The 22,704-nt window shown below is 33.9% G+C and overlaps 1 protein-coding gene and 1 non-coding gene across 5 annotated transcripts; one reads left to right on the forward strand and one right to left on the reverse strand.

Moving 5' to 3' along the window:
* The first annotated feature begins 14,200 nt into the window (after positions 1-14,200).
* On the forward strand, positions 14,201-21,348 carry LOC120088452 (probable NOT transcription complex subunit VIP2). Of its 4 annotated transcripts, XM_039045763.1 has the most exons (15): positions 14,201-14,517; positions 16,187-16,332; positions 16,893-17,001; positions 17,073-17,245; positions 17,558-17,606; positions 17,721-17,939; positions 18,569-18,778; positions 18,881-18,976; positions 19,350-19,435; positions 19,524-19,709; positions 20,001-20,420; positions 20,514-20,566; positions 20,654-20,695; positions 20,801-20,945; positions 21,035-21,348. In XM_039045763.1, the coding sequence occupies exons 2-15, from the start codon at positions 16,315-16,317 to the stop codon at positions 21,092-21,094; spliced, it is 1,866 nt and encodes a 621-aa protein (XP_038901691.1). In that variant the 5' UTR covers positions 14,201-14,517; positions 16,187-16,314; the 3' UTR covers positions 21,095-21,348. The 4 variants fall into 4 exon arrangements, with proteins under 4 accessions (XP_038901691.1, XP_038901690.1, XP_038901692.1 ...); XM_039045762.1 differs by having other exon boundaries at positions 17,558-17,939; XM_039045764.1 differs by lacking the exon at positions 16,187-16,332 and having other exon boundaries at positions 17,558-17,939.
* LOC120089579 lies at positions 16,921-17,001 on the reverse strand. Its single transcript, XR_005485254.1, has one exon. It is a non-coding gene; the product is annotated as a small nucleolar RNA snoR35 (small nucleolar RNA).
* Positions 21,349-22,704: the final 1,356 nt, after the last annotated feature.

Raw genomic sequence — 22,704 nt, forward strand, 5'->3', positions numbered from 1 at the left:
TAAGTTCCCAGCTCCCAGATCAGACAAATCCCCAAAAAGGTAGGCATGTTAAGTTGGCAATTTGGCCCCTTTCACCCATACTAATCAAAGGACCGCCCTCAAAGGCAGGAGTTCCCAAAACACTCAGGATTGAGGTCGTNCTTTCACCCATACTAATCAAAGGACCGCCCTCAAAGGCAGGAGTTCCCAAAACACTCAGGATTGAGGTCGTCTCACCTATGGTCGTTTAGGTGAGGTGCAAGTCTCTAGTATCAACGGAGTTATATACAGAGTCTAGTCATCTCGTGGTCCAGGTCTTATACAAACTCTTTGTATAGGATACCCCCGTTTCACGTCTCTACATGAATGGTCAGGATCTACCATCTGTAGTAGTTTATAACACTTGCAAACCTCTACAAAGTGGGTCGTATCCGTAGTGTCACTAGGATCAGGTATCCCACCTTACTCTTTATACTACAGACTGATTTAGGTTATCACTTAAGACATGATCCACTTGTATATCACATATATATGCTTAAGTTCACATAAGATAACTAAGAAGCTTTGTTTATTGGATATGAGTAAATGTCAGAATTAAATAACACTTATTTTATTCATTAAACAATGTGTATCTTTATAAAACAATGAACCTCCGGGAGAATTAGGACACCAATCCCAACACTTAATACCATGATACCTAAATGTATATTATTATAGTATATATGATAAAAATATTATAGTATATACGACACATGGTGGTTCACAACGACGATGCTCAACGGAAAGGGGCGACTAAACAGACACGCAATTAGCGGTTGTTCTGAGGCGAAGACTTGAAGACGAATACGAGTAGTGGCACAAGGCATCAATTGTAGGTTGGACGACAATCGTAGTGAGAGAAAGGGCAACGAAAATCGATACCAAATCTCCATGGATTGGGCGGCGCCAGATCTCAACAAATCTTGATTAGGTGAGACTAGATCTCCAAGGATCTGACTAGGCAACACTAGATCTCGATCGACCTGGACTATGCGGATCTGTATCTACACAAATTTGGACATTTGTACTAATATTCATTGTCGGACGCATTTGACTAGGAGAGGAGAACCGAGGTAGGCGTCAATGGCTAGTGACAGATGCGGACGAACGGTGATGGTGGACGATGAGTCTCACTTGGTGAGCGACGGACGAACAATGATGGTGGACGTCGAGTATCACGTGGTGAATAATGGGTTGTGAATCAATGGTTAACGATAATATGAGTGAACGATGGATAAAAAGAAAGAGAGAGGATTTTGAGAGAGAAATTGAATAAGATTAGAAGTTGTGAGTATTTAAAAGTCTAATATTTTTTATTAAAAAATGCATCTCATTTAGAACTCATTTTCTCTTTCATATTTTTAATTAATTGATGGTCGGAGACTAAATAGTAATTGATTTTTTTTATTATTTAGTTTTAAAGTCAATTTAGACATTCTTTATTGAAAATTTGTAGCAGGTGTTTTTTTTTATATTATAAATAAATAAATATATTTCCTTTTTTAAAACTAATTGCATATATAGAATATTTGGCAGATACGTTTACCTTTTTTTTATTCCTAAAATAACCTTTTCCTCTCATGTCGTTTTCTTCGTTTGGGATATGTTTTTTCACCATGTCGCTTCTTCTTCATCTATCTTCTTTTTGGTCGAGCTAGTATGCGTTTTCCAAGTATGTCTGTTTCATTCTTCGTTGCTCGATTATGAGAGTAGTAATTCTTAGAGGAACGTTTGATTAGTTCTTTTTTTATCATGATTTTGTATTTCTACATTCAATTTGGTATTTCTACTCGCAATTTCGTATTTCTTACTCATGATTTTGTAGTGTTTCATCCTTTTCTCGTGCGGTCCTTTCTCCCATGTCTAAGTCTTCTTCCTCAGTTTTTTATTCAATTTCATTTGAGACTTTTAAATTTTTGGCGATTTGTACTTTTTTAGGTTTCATTAATTTTAATTGAAGTATGTTGATGTTAGTAGTCGATTTGATGATTTCTACACATTTGATCTACTTTAATTTTTCCTTTCAGTCTTCATGACTTAATTTCTGTTTTGTTTATATTTAGGTTTTTTCCTTTCAATCTTCATAACTTAATTTTTGATTTGATGATTTTGTTTATATTTAATTTTTCCTTTCAGTCTTCATCACTGATATTAGTAGTCATGAATTTCCTATCATTGATATTAGCAGTCATGAACTTTCTATCACTAGGGTTGGCAAAATTCCCTATGGGGAATCCCCGGTTGACTGGGGATTGAGCCAAATCAGAAAAAAATTTCGGGACCTCGTCTGGGGACGGGGACAATATCCCTGCCCCGACCCCGATCTTGAATATATTTATATTTATAATATATAAAATAACTTTTTATATGTATGTTTATAATGTATAGACTTATAGTGTTGTGGAGCCCAATATTAAATATCTAAATCTCTAAATCTAATCAAAAAAATCAAGCCCAAATTTTAATCAAATTTTAAATAAAATCAAAACTTAAATAAATTTTATTAAAGAATGAAGAGTCCCCGTGGGGAATTAGTAGGGCCCCGAGGGGAAATGGGGCGGCCCACGGGGACCCTGTTTCCCAACCGGAATCTCCGCCCCCGTCCCCACCTTCAAATGGAGGGACAAGGGCGAGAATGGGGGAGAATTTTCTCCTCGGAGCTGAGGACGGACCCCCCCCCCCCCCCCCCCCCGCCCCCCCGCCTCGCCCCCGTCCCCGTTGACAACTCTATCTATCACTGATATTATTAGTCATTAACTTCATATCACTGATATTATTCTACTAATGATAGATACATATCATAGTGTATCAATTATATTAGTCTATCACTAATAGATACTGGTTTCTATTTATTCTACTAGTCAATCAATTTTATGAGTTTAATTTTTGTTTCTTGCAGTGATTTGGAAATATGATTAAGCTTGCAGTTGTGGTGTTTCATAGTGAACAATGGGATGATAAACATAATTACTTGAATTACAAAATTGAAGGCATATTGGTCAATGCGATTATGTGTTTTGAGAGTTTTGTGAATTTATATTAAGGGAAATTCAATTGGATGCATCTATTTCTTTAATAAAATCAATGATCTTATTGGATTTTTGTATCAATAGCATTCAAATTGTTATTGAAATTCGTGAAGATAATGATGTTGCTTGGTTTTTTAATTTAGTTAAAGAACAAAGTACAAGACATCCATTAGTTGTTTATGCCACTAATATTCTTTTAGAAGGAATTTCCAATAGTGGATTTGATAACTTTTTATGTGTTGTGTCTTCTTCTTCCCCCATTAATGATGATTTTAACATCCTAATGAATGTTCATATTATTAGGGTTGATGCCTTAAATCTGTAGGGTTCTATAGTTTGTAAACGTTGTATGAACAAACATTTATGTGATTAATAATATATGATATTTTATTCACTCAATCTATAAAATATATGATATTTTAGTTGCATTAACCACAAACCAATAAACTAACATTCATGGTTATCGTTGTAACTTAAACATGTATGTGGAGACATACAGGTGGATCACGTTTAAGTGATAACCTAAATGGTCTATAGTATATGGTTAAGGTTGGATACCTTATTCAGGTGACACTACGAGTATGGCCCGCTTTGTAGGTGTTACAAATGTTGTAAAGTACTACAAATGATCTGATCCTGATCATTCATGTATTAAACATGCGAGCGAGGATATTCTATGCAAAGGAGTTTCTATAAGATCGAACTATGAAATGTTTAGTCTTGTTATATAATGTCGCTCATAATAGAGACTTTCGTTTCACGAGGATGATCATAGGTAACATGACTTTAATCCTGAGTGGGTTGTGAACTTCTACCTAAGAGGACGGTCCTTTGATTTGCATGGGTGAGAGTGGCCAGATCCTCGACTCAACAAGTTTACCATTTTGGGGATTCGTCTGATTGGGGAGTTGGGAACTCAGCTACACAAGATAAAATTCATTCCTTCCCCGAAACAGGAGTGAGTAGATAAATGACTCCCTTAAGGGCTGATTCCGGGTTTTGAACAATGTGACGCCACACTCTCTCTTGGCCTGAGAGGGGTTTAGTCATAGTTATTAGAGAGATCAATGGTACTTAACTGAAAGAACTCTTAAACACGAGTATCCATGAGTGCGTTTAGATCTTTCCTATTTCATTGTGACCGAATTACCACACACACATTGTAACAAACAGATATGCATTTTAACACTAATTATAGGCATGATTTGACAAATAAAATACAATAGATTGAGTAAAAATACTAGTTGAAGACTATCTTCAGTCAGACTCAATCTAGCGGAAGCAAACCCTTTATGGTCTTTATCGTGCAGCAATCAGTCGGCTACAGCAACATGATCGACGACACCACCACTTGGAGCCCTTGGTATTCTCAGAGTGAGAATCCAAAGAATGGACTTTGATGGAATTGGTAGAAGAAGAAGGCAGGAACAATCGTGTAGAACGATAAGCAAGTGGGAGATAGTAGGTGACTATCGTATAGTCGGGTGCTTATCGCTTAGAGAAAGGTACATGATCGTGTAGGTTTTACTAAAAAACCGTTTAGTAAATAGTAAGCAATCGTTTAGAAAACTCGGCACGTTAAGCAATCGTTTAGTGAAGGTGAGCGATCATTTAGTACATTGGTGCGATCGTTTAGGCGATAAGGCGCTATCGTGTAGGCTCTCAACTAAGCAATCGTGATGTTTCCACACCTTGAGTGATTTTTTCGAACTCCATGCAAAAATGAAAACAATTTTCATTTTATTCTTCAGTTACCATAACTAAAATCAATCTTCCCACTCTCGCACAATTGCGAAGAAATTCCCAGCCAATTATCACATAACCGCTTTAATTAATGAATAAATGAATATAATCATATTATATTCTTAACCTATAGTTTGATATCACATATATATACTATAGTAATTTCTCATCTACTTGATATTTATATCTTATTTCCTCCAAAATAATGTATCTCATACATTTAGTCAATTATATCACATATAATTAACCAATTTAATTATATCATATATAATTGAACTCCCTATTGTCAATTTGAACATTTCAAACTGACTCAAAAATTGATTCTCGACTTTATCCAAGCTACTAAGAGGACTTTATGAACCTGTGGCTCGAAACTCCAACGGTACGTGAATAGCTGACTAAACTTTTTAGCCACGAGATCCACCATCTGTTAACTGCCAGGCATTCTACTAAAGACCAACAGCTGAACTCTTCTTACCATAGGTATATTTATGTGTCCATCGAATGTAACCAATGATTAGTACGATGACCTTTCACAGATGCTCGTAAGTACAATGGGCCAATTTACCGTTTTGCCCCTATAGTTACATCTTACTCCTTAAGTACCATTGATTCCTCTAATGAACAATACAACATAGTCCAACTATGTGTGAACCCTCTCGGGCCAAGAGAAGGTGTATAGCGCCATATCGTTCAAGTCTTGGAATCAACCCTTAAGGGAGCTATCTATCTACTCGCCCCTGCTTCGGGGAATGAGTGAATTCAATCTTGTGTAGCTGAGTTCCCAGCTCCCAAATCAAATGAATCCTCAAAGTGGTAAGTTTGAGTCGGTAACCTGGNGCTGAGTTCCCAGCTCCCAAATCAAATGAATCCTCAAAGTGGTAAGTTTGAGTCGGTAACCTGGCCACTCGCACCCATATAAATCAAAGGTCCTCCCTCAATGGTAGGAGTTCCCAACTCACTCAGGATTGAGGTCATGTTACCTATGTTCATCCTAGTGAAGTGAAGTCTCTGTCATGAACGATGTTATATAATGAGACACTAACACTTCGTGGTTAGGTCTTATACAAACTCTTTGTATAGGACGCCCCTGCTCGCATGTCCCCTACACGAATGATCAGGATCAGACCATCTGTGATAAGTCACAACACTTGTGACCATTCCACAAAGCGGGCCGCATCCGTAACGTTACCAGGATAAGGTTTCCCTCATATATCCATATACTACAGACCATTTTGGTTATCACTTAAGACATGATCCACTTGTATGTCATCACATGCATACTTAAGTTACATACAGATAACCAGGGATTTTATGTTTATTGGTTTGTGGTAAAGCAAATAAAGTAAACAACTGAGCAAAATCAAGAAGTGAAGTAAAATATCATATATTATACATCACAAACATTCTACGAACTGTTTATAAACTACAGGACACGAGACTTTAGAGCATCAACCCCAACACTTAAGGAGTTAGATGTAATACAAGGCAAAACGGTAATTTGATCTAGCTGTACTTACGAGCAATTTGTGAAGGGTCATTATACTGTTGATTGGTTATATCCAATGGACACATGAATACATCTATAGTGCGAAGAGTGTACCGTCGGTATTTAATGGAGTGCCTGGCAGTTAATAGATGGTGGATAATGTGATTAAAGAGTTTAATCGGTTATTCACGTACCGTTGGAGCTTCAAGCTACAGGTTCATAAGGTCTCCTTGGTAGCTTAATGGATTTAAGTTAAGAATTAGTTTTTGGGTTAATTTGAAATGCTCAAATTAATAGGAGAGAATTTAATTATATATGATATAATTAAATTAATTCAATTATATATGATATAATTGATATAATGTATTTGATATATTATTGTGTAATTTGATAAATAAATATTTGAATATGATTCAAATATATTTTGTATGAATAAGATTCATAGTTATTAAATTTAATATAAATATGATTTATATTAAATGTCATAAAATAGAGACAAATAACTATGTTTTATATATTGTATATGATGTAATATTAAAACTATAGGTTCTAAATATAATATGATAAGTTAGCTATCATATTTATTTATAAATATTAATTATTTAATAATTAAACCCTTTTTCTCTCTAACCACCCTTAGTAGGTAGTTATTCGGTTTTTATGAAAATTTTGGGATAAATGAAATATGATTTTATTATTTCAAAAGGTTAAGTTGCACAATTTGTGAACTACTATACGATTGCTTGGAGAGTCTATGCGATAGACACTTTCTCTAAATGATTGAGAGTATTTGTTATGCGATAGCTTTTGTCCTCCTCGATCATCTTCCTCCTCCAACTCCAAACTCCCCTCTAACCAAAATTAGCCAAAGTCGACCACTCCTAGATTCTCACACCGAGAATACCAAGGTCATTAAGTGGTAGTGTCCCATTTTGTTGTTCGAGTTTCTCGTTGTTGTTTGATGTTGTTCGTTTAGAGTGTTTGTGACTTGTTTGATGCGTTCGTGAACGAGTTAGATCGAGGAATTAACGCGAAGAAGGGTTCTTCGAAGGTATAGTATTTTGAACCTTTGTTTATTATGAGAAAGCATGTTGTAATTTATCTTTTGATGCATAATCTATTCTATTTACTATAATTGTATGTGTTCAATCAAAATGGGATTTGGACGATCCGCTTCCATTCAAAGGTTCTCTATAAAAAAAGTTCCTTCATATATTAGTAGCTTGTCTTCAACATTTGATTTGAAAATGATGGATATGTTTGCTAATAAGGAAATAGTATCAAAGTCTTTCTACTACATAGCTATAAGGGTGGGGAACTATGGAAACTTAGCTATAAAGAACAACTTTGAGTTCAAGACTTTGAGATCAAATTCTAAATCAATTGTGTTGAAGTGCTCACAAGAAGATTGTCAAAGGTACATTCATGCATCTCGTTATAAGGATGGGGAACTATGGAAACTTAGGTAGTATATTGTTAATCACAATTGTTCTATAAATGCTATTTAAACTTCTCATAGCCAAGCATTTTCATCATTGATCGATGATTGTATGATAAAAGATTTTAGCCTTTGTGGCCGTTTGACTTCGAATGATATTATGATTCACATGCGTACTAAATTTGGGGTAAATATTAGATACTATAAAGCTTGGAGGGCGAAAGAATATATTATGAAGTCATTGAATGTTGATGCAAAGGAATCTTATGCATTGATCCCATAATCTTTTATATATGATCAATTAAGCTTTCAATGAATACATAATCAGTATTTGATAGACTTGTTTAACCGATATGGTCTACCAATAATATTGGTCTATCAGTGATAGGTCTTATAGTAAACAAGCATATCCTTGGTCTATCGGTGATAGATCTATTGTAAAATAGCATGTAATTATTCTTTGATATATCTTTTTTATCTTACTATTAGTTCATTCACTACATATGAAACTGATTCCGAGGGACATTTTAAGTATTGTTTTATGGCAATTGGATCGTGTATTTAAGGTTGGAAATATTGTAGGCCAAACATATCAGTTGACGACACCTTTTTGAATTGTAAATATGGTGGAACTCTTTTGATGGTGTCAACAATTGATGGTAACAATCAAATTTTTCCTCTTGCCTTTAGTATTGTAGACTCCGAGAATGATGCATCATGGAGATGATTTTTTTATAATATAAAAAAAAGTTTAGGGGATCAAGAAGGTTTAGTTATTATATCTGATCGACATTTAAGTATTTCAAAAGGTGTTCAAAACGTTTTTCTAACGACTGAATATTGTGTTTGTTTGCAACACTTTTTGAGAAGATTGAAGTTGACATATAAGGATTCTTCTATTGATAATATGTTTTTTAGATGTGGAAAAGCATATACTATGCTGATTTTGAACTAAATATGAGATGGATGAAGACTATATATCCTCGCATACGAGACTATCTTGGTAATGTTGGTTTTGAAAAATGGGCTTGTGCGTATTGTAGAAGGAGAAGATATCAAATGATGACTACAAACATTTCAGAATGTTTAAATGCAGTTCTAAAAGAGCTTAGAGATTTACGTGTGGCATCACTGCTTGATTCTATCAAATAACTATTTCAAAAATGGTTTCATGATAAAATTAAAGTTGCATATTGTATGAAATCTATTTTGACTAGCTAGGCTGATGGAAAATTATGAACACGACATCATATATTAAGAAACTTCACGGTAAGAGTTACTTGTTTTCATAGGTAATATTGCACAATTTGTCATTGATTGAATTCTATCAGTGATGGACTTCTATTACTAATAGACTCAGATAGTTGGATCTTAATTAATTTCCTGTCTATGTGTCATTTAATTTCTCAGATTAATGCAATTAATGATGTCAAATTTCAGGTGATTGATGGAAGCAATCACTTTATGGTACATTTAGATTCCAAATCATGTACTTGTCATGTTTGGGATCTTGATGAAATTACATGTGCCCATGCACTTGTTGATATTCATGGACGCAACATAGATACTTACTCATTTGTTCATAAGTATTGTTTGACAAATACCTTGATTTTGTGTGGTTCTGTTTGTCCAGTTGGGAATCATGCTAATTGGAAACCTATAAGGATTTGACATAAGTATATTACCTCCCGTTATTAAACGCCCAATAGGCCGACCTCGAAAACAAAGAATATTATCAATTGACGAGCAAAAAATTCAAACAAGGTGCAGTCGTTGTCGTCATGTTGGTCATAATCGTAGAACGTGTACCCTAAATTATTAAAAAATAAGATTAAAAATATAAATCTCGAAATTTAAAAACTAAATTAAAACCAAGCTCAAAAATTAAGAATTAAAAATATAACGTTTTAAAATTTACGTATTAATAAAATTTTCGTCTATATCAATATTTTAGTTATATTAATACATGTTATAGGTAAATTGAGTTACGTAGGATTTTGACTCGTACCACGGATTTTTAACCTTTGTATTTCATTTCCCCCCCCTACTTCTTATTCAATGTGAAGTAACATCACTTAAGGTACAAATTTTAGTCCTTTGAACTTTTTCTCAATACAAAGTACAAAATTTTCCAACATATTTTTATAGAATAAAAATACAAAATCAAGTAAATATGAAAAAAAGTAACATCAATTTAAAGTAATGTCAATGTTCTTTCTATTACTGATATTGGTCTATCATTGACATTGATTTATCACTAACCACCCATTACATAATACAAAGAATTTAGTTCTTAGAACTTTAAAGTAAAAAGCACAAAGGGACATAATTTGCACCGATTCAACTAACGATCCAAAAATTCTTATACTTATATGACAAAATGAATTATATATGAAGTTATTGTGATTAATTTCAAGCAATTTCACTATAATTTTTATCACTAATATTGGCTTGTCATTGACATTGATCTATCACTTAGCACCCATTACATAATAACAAGAGTTTAGTTTTTAAAAATTGAAAATAGAAGCACAAAGGGATATAATTTGCACTGATTCAACTAACGATCCAATAATTTCCTATATTTATATGACAAAATGAACTACATATGAAGTCTATCATGGATTGTTTTTATCATTGATACGTTTGTATCACTGATACTACTAATGTATCCATCAAAACTAGGGTATATCCTACATCCCACAATATTAAAGTACCGAAATATCCACAAAAACTAAGGTCTAATAGCCACAACATTAAACTAAGCCACAACTCCATTACTACATTCGAGAGATTTTTAGGTCAAAACTAGGGACAATGTCCTTGATTCTAGGAGAATGTCTTGTTTGTTTTGGAGAAGCTTTATTTTGGTCTTTTGCATTCTTTTGGTTCTTTGCATCCTTTTATTCTCTTGCAATCTTATCGTCATTTGCATGCTCCAACATCTTCTTTAACGGTTTATGCTGTCTTTTTTGTTTAACATTTTTGGTATTCATCGTTGTATTTGCCTTTTGTTGAATAACCTGAAATGTCAATACTTAATTATAAGTTTATAAATATATATTGAGTCTATAAGTCATAAAGCAATATAGAGAATGTGACAATTTTTATACCTTCACTTTTTTGCTTTGTCATGCACCACTTTTTACCTTTTTTCATGTCCATTGACTTCTTCCTCCTTATCTTCAATCTTTCGTAAATATATTGTATAAGTGGACCAATGCACAAAATTGTAGAAGATGTTAATATACTTTTTCTATGTTATTGTTGGACTCTCATAAAAAGATGACAACATTCTATCAGTGATAGAAACCTATCATTGATAGACTTTAATGAGCAACACACTTGAAGTCTATAAAAAGATAATAGCAATAACCTACTATTTAACTAGATGGGTACTTTTTTTCCCTCAACAATAGTGGTTATTCTATTTCCTTCTCTTTCTCACGATTTTGCTCATGCTTCTGTTGATATTAGTATATTATTTTTGTCAGTAAACTATTATATAGTCTATCATTCGGAAAAATTTTACCTCTTTCTCCTTGGCATAAGTAGTTGCATATTCAACTACTTTATCATTATTAGCATCAACATCGACATCTATCATTTCTAGACTCATAGATGGAGGACGATTCTTTTCAAAGGACTCTTGAGATTGTCTCTCACTTTGACATTTATGTGTGACCTTTTGCTTTACAATTTCCATTAGAGAATGTAATAAAGTAAGAATCTTCGTTTGTCCTTTTTTAAGATCTTCAAAATCTTCTTTGTTTTGCCTTTTAAGACCTTCAACATCTTCTTGTAAAGAAAATATTCTTTCTCCAGTCTTTTTATCTTTTTCAACAACATTTTCTCATTCCTCCAATCTTTTCTTCTCCATCTCCATAAATTTTTTGAAATATTATGATGCCATTTCTTCTTCTGATGCAATAATAGGAACTAAAGAGAGCTGAAGATATAATATTTAATTAGTACTGTATACAAAATACCTTATTTTTATGAGATTTGAAATACTCAAATAATCATAGTAGGAGTTATCAGTGACATGGTTTAATAAGATCATATCAGTGATATGAGCTTATCACTGACAAACCCCGTTACTGATAGACCAATATCACTGATATAGTCTATTTATCTGAGATATTGGTCTATCATTGATAAACTATGTTGCTGATAGACTCCTCTACAGTTATTTATGTGTTTCAATAGATATAATACTTCTATCACTAATATTTGTCTATCACTGATAAATCCATATCATCGATAGACTTGTATCACAATTACTAATGAAAAAAATTAGAAACTTACATTTCGTTCCGAGAAGATGTTGTCGTTAGGATCTTGCCAATCTGGTTGCTTTGTTGTTTGCGAATTCAAGATTCTTGGAAAGCCATTTCCTATTCTTTTTGCGAACCTCCCAAAAAATTTAGGAAGTATTTCATATGTCCAATAAGTTAAAACTATGGGGAAACCTTGCAGATAGGCAGCTAGTTTTTCTTTACTCTTAATAGATTTCTTAAGAAACTCGACAGTAAGACTATAAGACAGTCTTCCCCATTCCTAAACTTATCCTTATCATTCAGCATCTTAACATGCTTCCAATCCACACAGTTCTGATGTTGTTTTGGAATCAACAAGTTTTCTAGCAAATAAAGATTGGCAAGTTTTACTATTTTTCTTTCATCATTGTAGTGATTAGAAAAGTAGTTAAATGTACTATTCATATTTTCCCTAGTGATGCTAGTATCATTTCTAAAAAATGCTTGTCTAATTTCTGAATCATTTTATTTAGTTTTATCTAAAACATTTTCAACAGAGTATTCATCACAATTTAATTCAATAATAAAAAAAAATCCCTCAACTCAAACTCTACAATGTTACCTTCAATGTTGAAAAGAAGAACATTGTTATTAGTAGAGACACATTGTCTTCTAATCAAATGTGCTAGAAGTTGTAAAGATACTTTGGACATTTTAAAACCTAGTAGATGCCTAAATGGTCATTCCTTAAACAAAGATAGACATGTAGAATCTAAACTCTTAATATGGTCTATCACTTCCATCTTGACATAAACTGTGACTTTCAAAATGGAATTCCAACATTCTTTAGGAATTTTTTGTGCCTATTTAAAATATATATATGGTCGAAACCCTTAATATGATCTATCTCTTTTTTTCATTTTTTTTTTTATAGTTCTTCAAGTTATGGTATTTTTTGCCCATTTTTTTTGTTGTTCGCTTTCCATAATTGTTTTTCAATTATCAATCTGTTAGAATAGTAATAACCACTTCAATCAACAAACTAAACACTTCAAGTCTATTAGTGTTGGTAAAGTCTATCCGTGATAAGGTTATCAATAAAGACTTCACCACTTAAGTTTATCAGGAAACTTATCACAGATAGGCCCTACTCAACATCATATTAGTCTAAAAGTAGGCTAGCAATAGTCTATCGACTAAACAACAAATAAACGGAAAGAAAACTACAATTTTTCTTCATTTTCATGAAAAATAAATCCAACATGCTCAAAGTCTATCAGTGATAGCAACTTATCAATAATAGACTCTAATCAACAACAACAACAACAATAAACAACAGTGAAATTGTACATTTACTTAGATGGCATGAAAATACGTTCAACATCCATTATATATACCAGTGATTGAACTTATCACTTGTAGACAGTAAACCAATGCATTTATTTACTCATGAAAAACAAAAAATAAATTCAATATTCTTCAAGTTTATTGGTGACAGAAATATATCACCGATAGACCCAAACAAAAACACATTTAAAGTTTAAAGCACACAAATAATAATCAATCAACTAAACAATAAGAAAGAAAAAAAAAATCATGGAACTATGTTTTTTCTTACCTTTGAAAAGAAAAACAGTCATGAACAATAATCAATCAACTAAAAACATTTGAACGGAAACGGAATACATTCACTGGAAGAAGATTGTCGGTGATCTACGGATATTTTATGGATGATTGATAGGTTTTTTTATTCACAGATTTTAGAGTTTTAAAGAAGATCATTGGGTTTTTCGAACAAAAAAAAGGAGGAAACTAAACGACAGATGGATAGAAACTTATTACTGGCGGATGTGAATCGGCATCGTTTTTGGAAATCCCAATCGGCGATGGAAGAGAAATCGTCGATCGTTTTGACGCGCTAGAAGAGAAATCGACGATGGGCTTATAGAGGAAGGATACAAAAGTATTATCGTGAAAGAAGGATTATGGATCGTGGGTCATGGGCTTTTATGGGCTTTTTAGTTTTTTTTATATGGTTGTACTCAAATTTGGCCATATTTATAATTTGTTTTGGTTAATTCTATATTTATAATTAATTTGGCCCAAAAATTTATGTTTACAAGCGACCTATCTTAATCAGGGAAAAATTCAACATAATTAAAGTAAAAGGGCCTTTATTGGTGATCACGTGTTTGTTATCCAAGTATTGGAACCAAAGTATTGGTGAACAGTGGTCGAGCAAAGCATGTGCCTCCCAAATTCTGGCCCAAGGGAATAACGAGAAAGCCCTTAGCCCATAGGTCCCCAAGATCCTCCGATCACAAAACGAAGGGAAAGGGCGAGGAGCCGAAGGCAAAGTCTGGGTATCGCTGCTGCCATCACCGTCGCATGCGACTTTCCCCATCCTTTAAATATTATACCAGTTCAATTTTTACACCTTTTCCTTCCCTTTCATTCTCTCTCTTCATTGCTCATCTCAATTAGGGCACACAACCACGATCTTTGTTTCTCAACCGGACATCTCTCCGATCTGCTATTTAGGTTCTTTTCTATCTCTCTCATTTATTTTCTGATCCAGATTTACTCATTTTGATTTTCCATTAATTAGATTCCCGATCTTCTTCTTCATCTATCAATGCCGTTCCAAGGGTTTCCGGATATACTTTCAAGTTCTTTTCATTTGTGGTTCTACTCTGAAAGGATTTTTTTTGTTAGTTCGAAGTAGTTGGAACTGCGTTTGGTTTAGAAGAATCAAATCCGAAACACTGAGATAATTCTCGGTTCATTTTTTTTTTTTAAATTTTTTTTAAATATTGTTTGGTTAGTTGAGGGAGAATCATTCCTGAACAAGTACTTTATACTTTTTAGTAGATGTAGTTAGCTATTTCTGTGTATAGACGGCAATATCGTGTTTGTCCATGGAAGATTCTCAAGAGTAGCTGTGTTGTTGGCGGATCGATATGGATACTGATAGGTTACCTTATGGCTAGAAGTTAGTCGCACGTTACTTTACATTTCTTATGGAGGTTTGGATCTTATCTTACTTTTATAATCTTTTTTAGAAGCTGCCTAGACTACAGTGACTTTGGGATTACCAAACGAAACTCAGTTCTAAAAGCGTGCTGGATGTACATGTTTGAAGTATCTCATCTCCCTTCCTTTTCCCATCTTGTTTTATTTGTTGTGGGAGACGGTAAGAAAACGTATTTTTGGGAAGATCTTTTGGTGGGGGATAGACTCCTTTCCTTTGCGTTTCCTTGGTTATATCACGTGTCATCTTTAAAAAATTGCTGGATGTCAGGTTTTCTAGTTTGGTCAAGAAACTTAGTTTCTTTCTCCTTTGGTTTTTCGTTGGTCTTTGTCCAATAGAGATACGAAGGAGGTGACTTCTCTTCTTTTCTTGATTGAGGGTTTCGACTCTAAGCTTGGGAGAAAGGATGTTCGTGTGTGGAGTCCTTCCCATAGAGGGCTTTTCTTATAAGTCTTTCTTTAGGTTTTTATTGGATCCCTCTATCGTTGTTGAGTCGGTCTTTGAAAATGGTGGATTAAGATTTCAAAGAAAGTCAAGTTCTTTTCTTGGCAAGTTTTACTTGGGCGTGTGAACACTACAGATAGGCTTTTGAGAAAGATGTCTTTGTTAATGAGCCCTTGGTGCTATATCCTTTGTTGGAAGGTGGGGAAAAACCCGGATCACCTTCTGTGGGAGTGTCAATATACAAGATCTGTGTGGAATGACTTCTTTTAGGAGTTTGATTTTGCGCTTGCTCGTCAGAGGGATGTTCGTTTGATGATCAGGGAGATCCTCCTCCATCCACCTCTCAAAGAGAAAGACCGTTTTCTTTGGTTTGTGGGGGTGTGCGTATTATTGTGAGACCTTTGGGGGGAGAAAAATATCAGAGTGTTATGTGGTGTGGAGAGAGACCTTAGTGAGGGAAGAATTTTTGTAATTATTCCCTAGGTAATATTTTACTTAATTGGAAATCCTTTCTCTAGAGGGTTTTTGTGGACTTGGTTTTTTTGTATGCCCTTGTATTCTTTCATTTTTTTCTCAATGAAAGCCGTTGTTTCTATAAAAAAAAAAATATGTTTGAAATATATGTTTGTGCTCCATGTTTTTCATATTATACAGACTCTACAGCCGCGTTAGGTTTAGTTCTGGTGTTCTTATCATACTTCTGGGCTTACTCTTATATTGTACTATTATTTTCAGGCTGTAATTTGGTTAGCAATAAAGCTTTTCAATTAGCTTCTCTATCTTTTGGCTCCTCAAGGACTGGAAAGGCTCTTTTCGACGAAGGAATGACACTTGCGTAGTTTATTTTACTCTCACCTCATGCCATGTCGGGTTTACTTAATGTACTGTCAGCTATCTACATTTTTGTCTAAGATTGCATTGGAATATGTGTATTGAGTTGATTTGCATATTATTTCTTGAAGTTTATAATTGATACTGTTATGTGTTACTTGATTCTCTGCGGTAGTCATGGACCTATTAATATAATTCAAGGAACTTGAAATTTTCAAAAATTAAGAAATCTTAAACTAGTTTATTTCATTTTTATTTGATTGTCTAATGTCTAGTCAAGATTTGAATTTTAATTGGCTCATTTTTTTTGTTGTTATATAAAAATGTAGTTCTTTCAATCGTAGAAATTCAATTCCAATCCTTGCCCTCATTCTCACTGAATTTCTAGTTGATAAAGGTTGATTTGATCTTATTTTCATAATAATCAACTACATAATCATGTGCCTTTGTTGTGTGCATTTCTGCAGAAGTTGGTGACTACACCTGAATTCATTTTGTGACAAATGCTTATCTTCTTCTCCCTTTTATGTTGATGTATTATAATTTTACAGCAAAGTTTTGTGATTCATGTGTAAAATTGTACATGAAAACATGATTTGTTTCTTTGCAGTCATCTCTTAATGGATCAACTTCAAATCTTCCAGATGGTACTGGGCGATCTTTTGCTACCTCATTTTCTGGTCAGTCTGGTGCAGCCTCCCCTGTTTTTCATCACTCCGGTGGGTGTATGTTCCTAGAGTTTCTGTAGTTTTCTTTCAAATTTATGGAACTTGGAAGTCTTAATTTCCAGGAGGAGGGTTGCATAACGTTCATGGAAGCTTCAGTATTCAGAACATGTCAGGTGCATTAACTTCAAGAAATTCAACGATAAATAATGTTCCATCTGGTGGGGTGCAGCAACCCACTGGAACACTTTCCAGTGGGCGTTTTGCATCAAACAACCTTCCTGTTGCTCTTTCTCAGGTATCTTTCATAGTCAGGGACTCATGCTATTTATCCATCATTGAATGCGATGTTTATTGACTCGGATGCTTGGTATCAGTATTCCCCATGGTAACGTAATTTAGATATGATCACTTCGTTTACAAATCAGATACCAGATCATAATGTTCATAATTGGCGCTCGTTATAGGATTTTTGATTATTGAAGTCAATAAAATAATGTCTTTTAAGAGATCTAGAAGCAATGAAGGTGGAACAGAAATCTTATCCTCTCACTAACCCTTGTAATTGTGTGCTTCCACTCTAGTTTAACATTTTTTTTCTCTTCTGTAGTTGTCTCACGGCAGCTCCCATGGGCATTCAGGAGTCACCAATAGAGGAGGTATTAGTGTTGTTGGAAACCCTGGATTTAGTAGTAGCTCAAATGCAGTTGGCGGTTCTATTCCTGGGATTCTGTCTACTTCTGCTGCTATTGGTAATCGAAATGCTGTTCCAGGATTGGGTGTATCCCCAATTTTGGGAAATGCAGGTCCTCGGATCACTAGTTCAATGGGAAATATGGTCAGTGGAGGCAACATAGGAAGGAGTATAACGACAGGTGGGGGATTGTCATTACCTGGTCTTGCTTCTCGTCTAAACCTTAGTGCAAATAGTGGATCTGGAAGCTTAACTATGCAAGGACAAAACCGTCTAATGAGTGGTGTGCTACCACAAGGTATGATCCCTTGAATTTGTGACGAATGTTTGCATTTTGTGTACACTGTCCATAATCTTATAGTCATATTTTTATTTTGTACTTGATTCTCTAACCACTACATGGGTATATCTAGATGCGTCTTACAATAATGGTGGTCTTCTTTGCAAATGTAGCTAGCTGCTATATTGAAATTTGACTATTTCTTTTTATTAATAATTTAATTCAAACTAGACATTAGCTAGTGGGACAATGTCATATCCTCCCTCTTATACACCTTTTGCTAAAAGATGAAAAGATCATATTAGATGTTAGCATTATTAAAATGAATCATTTTGTTCTGTTTGAAAGAATAGTGTACAGCCTTGGAAACTGTTTACTCATTTTATGTGATTGTTTAGTACTATTCTATTCTACACTGTTATTTATGTGTGATGCATTTGCTATTTATGATTTAATTTGTTATCTTGTGATGTGTGCACATTATGCTTCCATAGATATGCTTTTTTTACAAATTTTCCTACAACTATCTTATTTCTGAGGCTATATTGACCGGAAAATGGAAATGCATTTATTACTATGTTGTTACATCTATATTTTAGTTGAAAATGTTGTGTTATTTTGTCGTTGATGACATGTTCTTGCTTCAGGATCTCAACAGGTCATTTCTATGTTGAGTAATTCTTATCCTAGTGCTGGAGGTCCCCTTTCCCAGAACCACATGCAGAGTGTGAATAGTTTGAATTCTTTGGGGATGTTGAATGATGTGAACACCAATGACAATTCTCCTTTTGATATTAATGATTTTCCTCAGTTAACAAGTCGTCCAAGTTCGGCAGGAGGGCCTCAAGGACAATTAAGTTAGTAGCTAGATATTGTTGGACCCCTCCCCCCCTCCTCTTCTTTTCTTTTCTCCTCTGTGCCATTTTTGACCTATAGAGAGTGTCATGCAATTGTTTCAGGTTCGCTGAGAAAGCAGGGCCTGAGTCCTATTGTTCAACAAAACCAAGAGTTCAGCATTCAGAATGAAGACTTTCCAGCATTACCTAGATTTAAAGGTGCAAATCCCTTCTTTGCATGACCTAGTAGGTTTCATCCATGTAAATCATAAGCCAAAACTCTGTTTGCTGTACTCTACCCTCTTTTTTTTTTAAAGATTAAAATACAATAATGTTGGAGAACTATTATTTGGAAATATCCTAGTTGACCTTGAATAATTGCTGGATAGATGGAGTAGAATTTGAGATTTCGTTTTTTCCGGTAGGTCATTGCAATTATTGAGCTCAGGCGCATCTTCATAGAGAATTAGAATTGTTTCCGTTTTCTCTTTGGATTGTATATTTATAGCATAGCACAAGTTAACCTCTTGCTTACTTTGAATATAAAACAGGACACTTTCTATCATTGATTATAGTTCTAGATCTTGTGCAGGTGGCAATGCTGATTATGGTATGGACATTCATCAGAAAGATCAACATGAAAATTCTGTGCCTATGATGCAGTCTCAGCAGTTCTCTGTGGGAACACGTTTTACTCAATCTTTTGCTAACTATCATCATGTGGCGATCGGTTGCTTATCAACTTTTCCCTTGTTTTGATCTTCAGATTGGAAGGTCCGCTGGATTTAACCTAGGGGGCACCTATTCACATCGACCCCAGCAGCAGCAACAGCATTCTTCAGCCGTCAGTAACGGCACAGTCTCCTTTCCACCTGCAAATAATCAGGATCTCCTCCATTTACACGGATCAGATATATTCCCATCTTCACATGCTGCATCCTATCACCAGCAGGTGTGCGATTCTATTGCTCTAGTCTAAAGGAAATAGATTTTTTTACGCCTTGTATTTAAGGTTTTACTTTGCAGACATATGGAATCAAACTGTTGCTTTTTTTTCCAAATATTTTCATTGTTTTTTCTTAACCGAAATGTAGTTTCAAGTTTCAACCTTTCGACATCGATCATTCTCATGTATTACAAAATTTCGACCGGATTAAATGTTTTGTAGATCAGTAGCCTATATGTCTTAAATGTCTTCGTCATTGATAGTTTTCAATATCGATGTTTCTTTGTTCATGTTCAGTCTAGTGGTCCTCCTGGTATTGGTTTAAGACCACTAAGCTCTCCTAATTCAGCTTCTGGAATGGGTTATGACCAACTTCAGCAATATCAGCAGCATCACGGTCAATCTCAGTTTCGATTGCAACACATTTCTGGTGCTAGCCAGTCATTTAGAGATCAGGGCATGAAATCTCTGCAGGCGGCTCAATCTTCTCCTGATCCGTTTGGTTTACTTGGTTTGTTAAGTGTTATAAGGTTGAGCGATCCCGATCTTGCATCCCTTGCACTCGGAATTGATTTGACCACGTTAGGATTAAATTTGAATTCAGCAGATAACCTTCACAAAACTTTTGGCTCCCCATGGTCTGACGAACCTGCCAAGGGTGATCCAGATTTCAATGTACCGCAATGCTATCTTATTAAACCACCACCTTCACTACATGTGAGGCTCTTCACCTTTCATATCCCTCTCATAGTTCATGCGTGAAACTTCCTACAGTTTCAGTTCAACTTATTAATTTTTTGGTAACTGCAGCAAGGGTACTTCTCAAAATTTACTCTGGAGACACTGTTTTATATATTTTTCAGGTATGGTAAATTTAAATAATTTTACACTCCTCTTTCCGCAACTTCCGTTTCGTTATATATAATTCTGCTGTGTCTTGTTTTGTGCAGCATGCCAAAAGATGAAGCTCAGTTGTATGCTGCGAATGAACTGTAAGCTAGCTCCTCCTATTATTGACTTACTGTCGCCAAAGTCTTAAAATTGGGCAGAATTATCCCCAAGGACTGTTGCCAATATTTTTATTTTATTTTTGTTAGTTATAATAGAGGCTGGTTTTATCACAAAGAACATCGGTTCTGGTTCATTCGGGTCTCGAACATGGAACCACTTGTGAAGACTAGCACGTATGAAAGAGGATCATATCTCTGTTTCGATCCCCACACTTTTGAAACTGTCCGCAAGGTTTGTGAACTTGTCAATATTTCTCTTTGAAATTTCCCATACAATTGTTGTCCCATTCTTATTGCTAATGTTACGTCCATTGGCTTCAGGATAACTTCGTTCTCCACTACGAGATGGTAGAAAAGAGACCAGTTCTAGCGCAACATTGAGTTTCATTTTTTTACCCTCTCCTTTTATGAATGTATAAAGGTTGTGGAATTTTTATTCTTAGAATTAGTGTTTTGTTAATTTGGTAATTGCAATCAATCTTGTAAGCCCTTGTTATTGTAATGAGCCAATTTTTTCTTTTAAAGAAACAGAAACCGCAATGAGCCGTTTTCTTTTTCTCAAGAAACAAAAAATGTAATCTACTTGATGCTTTCGTCCTTTAGGGTTCGTTGATAACATTTCCCATTTCTTAATAGAAATATGTTTGATTACTATTTTATTTCTGTTCCTTCAAAAAGAAAACAAAAATGATAACTTGTTTGATTATAACTATTTATTGTTTCTTGTTTCAATAGTTTGAATATAATATAATATAAAAATAAATGAAATATAATTGTCTAAAGTTCACATTATTTATTGCAAAAAAAAAAAAAAAAAAAAAAGGTTTCAATGTAAATTTAAAAACAGTAATAAAATTGTTTTCTTTTAAATGTTATCCAAATCTGGTTGGCTTGTTCTTTGTCATTTGATTTATTTTGTACTGCTCTCGTAAATGTCTTGGTTTTAGTTTTAAAATATTAAAGTGAGAGTAAATCGGTGTTAGTTAAAAAAAAATATATAATTGATAATTAAATATAAAAAATTATATATATATTTATTTATTTATTTATTTATTGGAAATTTTTAATTTTTAAATTAAACTAATACATGAATTTTATATTGGATATTTTAAAATTAAAAAAAATCAAACTAATATATAAGTATAAAAATAAGAAATATTAATACATTAAAATAGAAATTGCCTTCCTTAGAATTGAACCCATATTGCAAACCTTAAAACATAGAAACCAACGTTGTGAAACAAACTTCTTTCGTAGTTTATATGAAGTATGAAACGGACCCTTATTTTACATGGTATAGATCATATGAGGTGGGAAGGTTATCAAACAACTCTTATTTTAATGAAATAGATTGTTTGTTAGGTTTGTTTATCTTTTCTTTTCTTCTTATTACTTTTTTAAAAAATTACTTTTATTCTTAATGGTATTTTAATTTATACTAAGGTCTTTCTAGTACTATTATAGTACAAAAAAATTCCATACTCATTATTTGTCACATGAGAATGTCTTTTAAAAAAATATTTTTAGTGAAAATAGAATATGATACTCTCGTAGTCCTAGAAATTTTTAAATTTTGGTATGCGATTTCAAGATTGTTGATTGACGAGTTCGTCCCATTTGATCTTTGTCATTTAATAATTTAGAAAAGTTCTCTCTCTAGATTTGATCGATCCCTTTTGAGGTGTGGAACTCGATACGTAAGAAATTTCAGGAGACCCAATTGAGACGACGTTGCTAATTCGGTTCGCCACAATCTCATCCTTTTTCTCTTTGCAAAAAGTCATACTTTAGTCTTTCTATTCATCTATTAGTTAATAAACAAAGATTGAATGTCAAACCATTGAATTTCTTATTTATTTTATTCTTAATTATACCAAAGAAAATAATATCTTATTCTTAATAGTTGATTAAGATGTTTATACTTCACTAAAGAGGTCAGTAGTCTAAACCTCTCATCATAGATTATATTCTTAAATTTTTCAATTTTGTAT

The sequence above is a fragment of the Benincasa hispida genome, chromosome 10, assembly GCF_009727055.1.
Source record: "Benincasa hispida cultivar B227 chromosome 10, ASM972705v1, whole genome shotgun sequence".
Classification (NCBI taxonomy): Eukaryota; Viridiplantae; Streptophyta; class Magnoliopsida; order Cucurbitales; family Cucurbitaceae; genus Benincasa; species Benincasa hispida.